This window comes from Pleurodeles waltl, chromosome 12 (genome assembly GCF_031143425.1).
Source record: "Pleurodeles waltl isolate 20211129_DDA chromosome 12, aPleWal1.hap1.20221129, whole genome shotgun sequence".
Classification (NCBI taxonomy): Eukaryota; Metazoa; Chordata; class Amphibia; order Caudata; family Salamandridae; genus Pleurodeles; species Pleurodeles waltl.
The window spans coordinates 83,335,697-83,344,186 of record NC_090451.1 but is presented as its reverse complement, the minus strand read 5'-3'; the positions used below and the strand labels follow the sequence as shown (position 1 = coordinate 83,344,186).

The following is an 8,490-nucleotide window of genomic DNA, read 5'->3' as shown; positions in this document are numbered from 1 at the left end:
TGGTCTCTGCTCCAGTTGTGGTGGGTTTTACTACTGTAGTGGGTGGTGCTGCACTTTCAGTAGCCTTTGTACCTGTAATAGTTGCTATAGTGCTTCTTGTGACCTCTTGTGCTGTGCTAGGTAATAAAGTGCTTGTGGTAGTCTTAGATGATGTAACAGATACTATGCTGCCTCTGTGGGTTTCTGCAACTGTTATGGGACTAGCAGTGCTTTCAGTTGCCCTTGGTGCTGCGGTAGGTGTAAGTTCTGCAGTGCTTTTGGCGGCTACTATTTCTGTAAGAGGTGCTGCAGAGCTTCTTGTGGCCCCTAATGTTGTGATAGTTGCAGTGGTCTTGGCTGCTGTGGTAGGTGCAGAATTGGTCATGGTGTTTTCCGTACCAGTAACAGGAGTGATAGTGGTTGTTTCTGCTCCAGTTATGGTGGTTTCTGCTCCTGTAGGAGGTGATAGAGAGCTTTTATTGGCCTCAACGTCTGTAGTAGGTGCTGAAGTGCCTGTAGGGGTCATGGTTGCTCTGGTAAGTGCTGCACTCCCCCTGTTGGTTTCTGTAACAATGATAGGAGTGGCAGTGTTTGTGGTGGTGCTTGTTCCACTTGTTGTGGTTTCTGCACCAGTTATAGAAGCAGCATTGCTTTTGGTGACCTCTAGTCCTGTGGTAGGTGTGGGTTCTACATTGCTTTTAGATGCCACTATTTCTGTAAGAGATGCTGTGGGGCTACGTGTGGCCTCTAAAGCTGTGATAGGTGCTGAGGTGTTTGCAGTGGTCTCAGCTACAGTGATAGGTGGTGCACTACCCTTGGTGGTTTCCGAATCACCAATAGGAGCAGAAGTGCTCTTGGTGGTATCCGCTATGATTGTTGTGGTATCAACTCCTGTAGTAAGTGATGCAGGGCTTTTGGTGGCAGTTATTCCTGTATTAGCTGTTGTAATTTTTCTTGTGCCTCCTGCTGCTGTGGTAGGTACTAAAGTGCTTGGAGTGCTGTTCACTGCTGTGGTAGGTGCAGAACTGGTAGTAGTGGTTTCTGCTCCAGTAATAGGAGTGCCAGTGGTTATCTCTGCTTCAGTTATGGTGCTGTCTATTCTTGCAGTAGTTGCTACAGAGCTTTTAGTGACCTCTAGTTCTGTGGTAGGTGTTGAAGTGCTTGTAGTTGTTGTGGTTGCTGTGGTAAGTGCTGCACCACCCCTGCTGGTTTCTGCACCAACGATAGGAGTGGCAGTGCTTGTGGTGGTCTCTGCTCCAGTTGTGGTGGTTTCTGCTACTATAGTAGGTGATGTAGTGCTATCAGTTGCCTTTCTATCTGTAGTAGGTGCTACACTGCTTTTTGTGACCTCAGGTAATAAAGTGCTTTTGGTGGTCTCAGCTGATGTGACAGATACTAAGCTGCCTCTGGTGGTTTCTGAACTACTTATAGGAGCAGCAGTGCTTTTGGCGGCGGCCTCTAGTGCTGTAGTAGGTGTACGTTCTGCAGTGCTTTTGGTAGCCCTTAATTCTGTAATAGGTGCTGTGGGGCTTCTTGTGGCCTCCAATGCTGGGATAGGTGCTGAGGTATTTGCAGTGGTCTCAGCTACAGTGATAGGAGCCGCACTAAGCTTGGTGGTTTCTGAAGCACTACTAGGAGTTGCAGTGCTCTTAGTGGTCTCTGCTGTGACTTTTGTAGTTTTAACTCCTATAGTAAGTGCTGCAGGGCTTTTTGTGGTCTCCATTCCTGTAATAGGTGCTTCAGTGCTTCCTGTGGCCTCTACTCCTTTGGTAGGAGCTGAAGTGCTTGTAGTGGTCGTTGTTGCTCTGGTAGCTGTTGTAGTGCCCATAGTGGATTCCATCCCAATGATAGCAGTGGCAGTGCTTGTGGTGGTCTCTGCTCCACTTGGGGAGGTTTCAGTAGTTGGAGTTGCTTTACTTACAGTGACCTTGATTCCTGTAATAGGTGTTGCAGTGCTTCTTGTGGCATCTAGTGCTGTGGTAGGTATTGAAGTACCTGTAGTAGTCTTGGGTAATGTGGTAGATGTTGCACTGCTTCTGATGGCTTCTGCAGCAGTGATAGGAATGGCAGTGCCCATGGTGGTCTCCACTCCACTTGTGTTGAATTCTGCTCCTGTGGTAAGTGCTGCAGTGTTTTTTGTGGTCACTATTACTGTAATAGGTATTGCAGCACTTGCTGTGGCCACTTGTGTCGTAAAAGCTTCAGAAATTCCTGTTAAGGTCCCCATTGCTTTAGTAGGTGATATAGTGGTTCTGATGATTTCTTCTGTGGGGGAAGGTGCTGCTGTGGTTGTGCTTCTTTCTGTTCCCATGCTAGCGCTTGTAGAGGCCGTGATGCTCCCTCCTGCTGTTGTACTTGCTGTAGTTGCTACAGTGGCCCCTGCTCTTGTGGTTGGCGGTGTTGTAGGGGTTGAACTGCTTGTAGTTGTTTCTGCTGTTATGATAGGACCTATATCGCCTCTGGAAGTTTCCTCTCCAGTAATAGGAATGGCTGTGCTCTTGGTGGGTTCTACTCCTCTGGTGGGAGTCCCTTCTTCTGTAGTAAGTGAAACGGTATTTGTTATAGTTTCTGTACCCGTGGTGGGTGCTGCCATGCTTTTGGTGGCCTCTACTCCTGTAGCGCTTCCTGTGGTTTCCAGTGGTATGGCAGACGCTAAGGTGCTTGAAAAGGTCTCTGTTGCTGCAGAAGTTCTGTTTATTCCTCCCACTGTGGTAGCAGCTTCAGTGGTTGTGGTGCTTTCTGTGTTAATAATGAGACCTAGAGACGTGAAGATCTGGCCTACTGTTGTTGTTGCTGCTATTGTTATTGCAGTATCTACTATTGTGGCAGATGCTACAGCCACTGTGGTGCTCTTTGCTCCTGTGGTATGGCCTGGAGAGGTTGTGATGACCTCAACCACTGTTGGAAGTGCTGCAGTGCTTGTGATGCCCTCAGCCTGTGTAGAGGGCACTGCAGTATTTGTGGTAACCTTTGCTACTGTAGTTGTTGGAATAGTGCTTGTAGCAGTTTCTGCTCCCTTTGTAGTTGCTGTAGTACTTTTTATGATATCTAGTTCTGTAGCAAGTACTTCTGTGACTGTGGTGGTGACTCCTACTGTGGTTGAAGGAGTACTTGCAGTCATTTTAGTTCCACTAGTAAGTGCTGTAGTCATTTTTGTAACATCTCTTTCTGTGGTAGGCAATGCAATGTTTTTAGTGGTGTCTGATTCTGTGCCAGCTGTTGCAGTTCCCTCTGTGGTGCCAGCTCCTGTGGTAGATGCCACAGTGGTCCTGGTATTTTCTCCTTCTGTTGTCACTGCTGCAGTGGTAGTGGTGCTTTCTGCTCCTGTACTAACACCTGAAATGCTTGTGATGATATTGCCTAATGGTGTTGTTGCAGCAGTTGTTGGTATGGTACCTGTTGTTGTGGTAATTGCATCAGCAATTGTGGTGCTTTCTGTTACTGTGTTAGGGTTTGCAGGGGTTGTGGTGCCCTCAACAGCTGTCACTGGTGCAGTAGGAGAGGTGTTGGTGGACTCCAATGTTTCTATTAGTCCTTCAGTGCTTGTGGTAATCTCTTGAGTTGTCATAGGAGCAGCAATATTCACAGTGGTATTTGGAGCTGTGGTTGCAGTGGCTGCATTCACAGTAATTCGCAGAGCCGTGGTAAGAGTTGAAGTGGTTTGGGTGCTTTGCAGACCTGTTGTAGGAGCTGCAGAGATGTGTGTGCTATCAGGACCTTTGGTAGAGACATTGGTGGGGGTCTGTTGAACTGTGGTAAGAGCTGCAGTGCTTGATGAGCTTTGAGGAACTGTGGTGAGAGCTGCAGTCCTTGAGGTGGTTTGTGGAGCTGCAGTGCTTGTGGAGGTCTGCGGAGCTGTGGTAGGTGCTGCAGTGCTTGTAGAGGGACCTACAATAGTGACAGAGAAGAACACATTGCAATTACAAGCTAATACCAAAGACAAGCGCTTGGTTTGGAAAGGAAGATGTGCGTGCCAAAAGTGTATAATCACAGGTTGCACACAAGTAAGAGGGGAAAATGGAGGTATTGATGAGAATGAGCAGATATACATATTTGCTGTTCTGGTTTAACATACCATATTATGCGAGACACTAGACATAAATAGTGCAAGGCCCTTATGGAGTTCCACCCAAATGAGGTACACAACAGAGAAACAGACATGCAGGTTGACCTGTCCATCTGCCTTTCTCCTCCAGGGAAATGTTCTGACCATCTCAGTATTAAGGAGTCCAGTAAGAGTTGGCTGCTTTTTTATCTGAATTGCATGACTCCAGATAAAGTGTTTGGGTAGAAAAGCTCAGATTGCCCAGATTCTGCCCTCTCGAAATCAAGCGACTGTCAATGTCTTCAGTCCTTTTGGAGATCAGTGGAGCACTTATAATTGAAATAATAATGTCCATATTTTCTTACATTTTTTTTTACTCAGCCCAAACGAGTAGTTCACGAGTTGCAAGTCAAAATATTGACCAAAGAAGTATCAACCGGGTCATATTTTGTCATGGTTGGCATACACAGGGGAAATATAGAATTTCCATTCCAACTGCTGATTTACCTACCTTAATATAGTCCAAGCCCATATTTTTAAGTAAATATATGTGCAGGTCGATATTTAAAACTCAGTATTTTCAGACCTTGCTAATTTTAACTTCTGGTAAATTCAATTTTGACTTTGTTCAGATAAATCAACAAGCCTAACGAAGGGGATCATACAAATGTAAATGGGTCTTCAGTAAATATACAAAATAAAGTTGATTTCAAAATGTAAAAATATTTTCCCATCAACATTCTATAACCATGCACACGTATAACCTTAAACTGCGATTTAAGGTATATAGTACCAGGCAGAACACACAGCACTTCAGGGGCCTAGAACAGTAGGCATTGCATTGGAGAATAGTGTTAAAGTTCACTGAATTAGACAACGGAAGTGGTGTAATATCATTTAAGTATGTTCCAAACATACATAAACTACATAGAGTTCTCAGAAACACTACAAAGTCCCTTTTTACTAGTTCTAATTCCATTGGAGGCAACCTTTTAATTCAGCACGAATTGGACTTGATTCAGGTGTATAAAACACAATGATTGGTTATAACGTCTTGGTTTTATCCCACTGAACAAATTCCCTTGGATTATTGAAACTATTAAATGGGTGATTTTTCTGCATTTGCTTTAAGTGGAGACTGAGCGCAGTGAAGGGCTAAGGCTAAAGCAGTAAGACATAAAGAAACATTTCTAAATGAGTAATTACTAGCTCCTGCTCCTAGGGTCTAATGGTGGTACTTCGTTAAGTCATTCCTTGGTTTACAGTCCATGTTTCTTTACAGAGGTTATGTTAAGTTGGATTCAACTTTCTGGGTGTCTATTACTTCTTAAAGAATGTGATGAGGGAGACAATGTTGAAAAATGTGCTAGATGTATACAGCTTGTTCTGTTGATAATAGGCTTTGTAAAGGTTTGTTTGCAACCATTTTTCTCTTCACACAGCCGGATGAGGTGGTGAGGGTGTTTTTGCACCAGTCAGGTGAAGGATTCATTTAATTTAAATAGCCTTTGACAAAGCAGAGGAAAACTAACGTCTGGCAAGTACAAGCTCTTGGGGAGTGGGAAGGGGACTCGTCTGGTGATTGGCTGGTGATGCCATCATACACCCACTGGCATCAATGATTTGTCATCTGAGTGTCTGGAGGTGATGGGTTAGCCTGTACACCCATCATACCCCATCATGCCCAACAGTAGGTGTTGCAGCATTTGTTCCGGTCTCTGTAACTATAGTACGTATTGTAGTGCTTTTGGCATTCCTTGGAATTGTGGTTGACATTGCAGTGTCTTCGGAAACCTCTGCTACTGTTGTCAGTGATGCAGGGGTAGGGGTCTCTACATGAGTGGAAAGTACTGCACTGCTTGTTGTGTTAGAGGTGATCTAATGCTGGTCTCTAATGCTGGAGTAGGAACTACACTGCTTTTGATTGCCCCTGTTGCTGTGCTAGGAACTGCCATTCTTATTGTGGTCTCTTATGCAGTCTCTTATGTTGTGTCTGTCTCTATTATTGCAGTATGTGGTGCACTGCTTGTGGTCTTTCCTAATTCCATGGTAGCTGGTGCTGTTCTTACTGTGGTCTCTGAGGCTACGGCATGGGCATCGGTACCTGTGGTTTTCTCTGTTGCTTTGCTTAGTACTACCTGGCATGTTGTGGTCTCTGATTCTGGAAAAAGTGCTGCAGTGGCTGTCCCCATTGCTGTGGGTGTTATTTCTGTGATTGTCTCTAATGCATGGGTATTAGCTGGAGTCCTTGCAGTTGTTGCAGACAGTGTGTTAGTATTTGTTGTTGCTATCGCTATCCTAACCGCTCTTGCAGTGCTCGTAGTCTTCTCTGATACTGTCGATGTAACAGTGCATGCAGGGGTATATTGTGCAGTACTAGCTGCTTCTTTTGTGGGTGGTGTCATATCTGTGGTGGTCTCAGATCTTACAATAGATACAGCATTGCTTGTGGTCTACAACTGGTGTTGTAAATGGTATGTGAGGGCCTGCGGAGCAGCTGTAGCTGCTGAGGATGCAGTTCTAGCTGCTGTTGTAAGTGCAGCCACGTTTGTTGCGGTATCTGATGCTGGAATAGAAACTGCTGCTCTATTTCTTGTTGTGCTCTGGTAAGTGCTCTCTGACATGTGGTCTCTGATTCTTGCAAGTAAGTAATACTTCTTTTGGGTGACAATGATGCTGTGGTAGATGTTGCTGTGCTTGTCTTCGATCCAAGAATATGAGCTGCAATTCTTGTGGTATTCACTGATGCAGTGTTACTTGCAGCTATACTTGTGGTGGTCTCCGATATACTAACAGTAGTTGCTGTGCTTCTGGTCCTCACCAGTGTTGTAAATCTTGAAGTGCATGTGCGGGTCCATTCTCTTTTGGTAGAGGCTGTCGTACTTGTGGTAGTCCTTGCTGCTGTATGTGGTGCCTCAGGGCTTGATGTGGCAAATTCTCTTGTGGCAGGTGCTGCTGTGTATTTGCTGATTATTTCAGATTTAGTAGGTCATTCAGTGCTCAAAATCATCTTCGCTACTGTAGGTGATGCAGCAGTGCTTGCAGTTTCCACGACTATGTTGCTTGATTTAGTGGTTGTAGCCATCCCTGATCCTGTAATAAGAGGTACTCTGCATGTTGTGGTCTCTGACTCTGGATTAAGTGCTGCAGTACTTGTGCGTTTCCCTAGTATGTGGTTGGTGTTGCAGTGGTTGTTTCTGTCTCTACTGCTGTGCTGTGTGGTGCAATAGCTGTCTCTGGTGCTGATGCAGACGCTGCTGGGCTTGTTGGGTGCTCTGATGAGGAACTCGGTGCTGCAGTACTTGTGATTGTTGCTGCTGCTTCTGTAATAGGTGTTGTCGTCTCTGAGGCTTGAGCAGGAGCTGGCGTTTTTGGGGTCATGTCTGCTGCTGTATATGCAGCATTAGTGATAGCCTCCCCTACAACAATATTTCTTGCAGTGCCTTTCGTATCCTCTTTTGTAAAAGTTACAGTGCCTGTTGTGGTCTGGGCTGCTGAGTAATGCCTGGCTGCACTTTTGGTAGGTTCTTTGTCTGTGTTATATCCTATAGTACTCATGGTGTTCCCCTGTGCTGTGGTAAGTGGTAAAGTGGACATGACCTTTGCTGATGCTATAGACATTTTGTTTCTGTTTTTCTGGTAGGGCTTCCTGTACTTCTGATGGGTTCTTCCCCAGTAGTAGATTTCTTAATTGTTGTGAAAGAGGTACAGGAGTGCGTGTTATGGTCATTGCTGCTACGGCAGGTGTGATAATGTACTGTTGTGGATTGTGATGCCTTGTTTGAGATCCTCCTTGCAGCTGCTGTGGTTTCCAGAATGCTTTCTCCTGTTGTAATAGTGCAACCACTTCTGTGCTGAAGTGTTTGCTGGCATTACTACAGGTGCAGGGCCTGTGTCGGTCTTGGTTGCTATAGCAGGTGTAATGGCTCCTGATGGTGCGGTAGGTGATCTCATGCTACTTGCTCCCTGCAACAGTAATAGCAGCTCCAGTGCTCTCTGTAATCTCTACCGCTATGCAGCGAAAGTGGTGGATTCCACAGCATTTGGAGCGGCAAACAGCTTGTAGGGCCTGCTGTAGTTTCTCTGTGATTGTTGCTGCAGTGCTTTTTGTGATCTTTGCTACTGTTGACACAACTTCTGGGTTTGTAGTGATTACTGCTACTGTGGCTGGCACAGTAGAGTTTGGTGTAACTTCTACTTCTGTGGCAGGTACTTAATGTCCTAAGGTAGTCACTTGACCCTGTTGCAGACACTGCAGTGCTTGCAAGGTTCTCAACTTCTGTTTTAGGTGCTGCAGTGATTGTGGAGGTGATTGCCACTGCTGTATAGGTGGCAGTGCTCATGCTGGCTCCTCAAGATTCGATCAGTCAGATACAGCTGAAGCTATTTCTTCGGTTGTTAGGTGTACGGCAGTGCTAGTTGTTGTCTCTAATGCTACTGATGGTTCAGTGCAGTGATCATAGTCA

At 45.5% G+C, this 8,490-nt stretch overlaps 2 protein-coding genes across 5 annotated transcripts in view; both read right to left on the bottom strand.

Annotated features, from left to right (window-relative positions):
• LOC138267982 (pneumococcal serine-rich repeat protein-like) overlaps nucleotides 1-7,405 on the bottom strand; it is a 30,050-nt gene extending 22,645 nt beyond the window's left edge. The window contains exons 1-2 of the mRNA XM_069217286.1: nucleotides 7,327-7,405; nucleotides 73-3,867 (exon numbers count right to left, since the gene is read on the bottom strand). Coding sequence (XP_069073387.1) covers nucleotides 73-3,867; nucleotides 7,327-7,405 — 3,874 coding nt within the window. The remainder of the gene's footprint in view (nucleotides 1-72; nucleotides 3,868-7,326) is intronic.
• Nucleotides 1-8,490, bottom strand: part of LOC138268224 (pneumococcal serine-rich repeat protein-like) — a 179,716-nt gene that overhangs the window by 120,272 nt on the left and 50,954 nt on the right. The gene's annotated exons all lie outside the window — the stretch shown is intronic.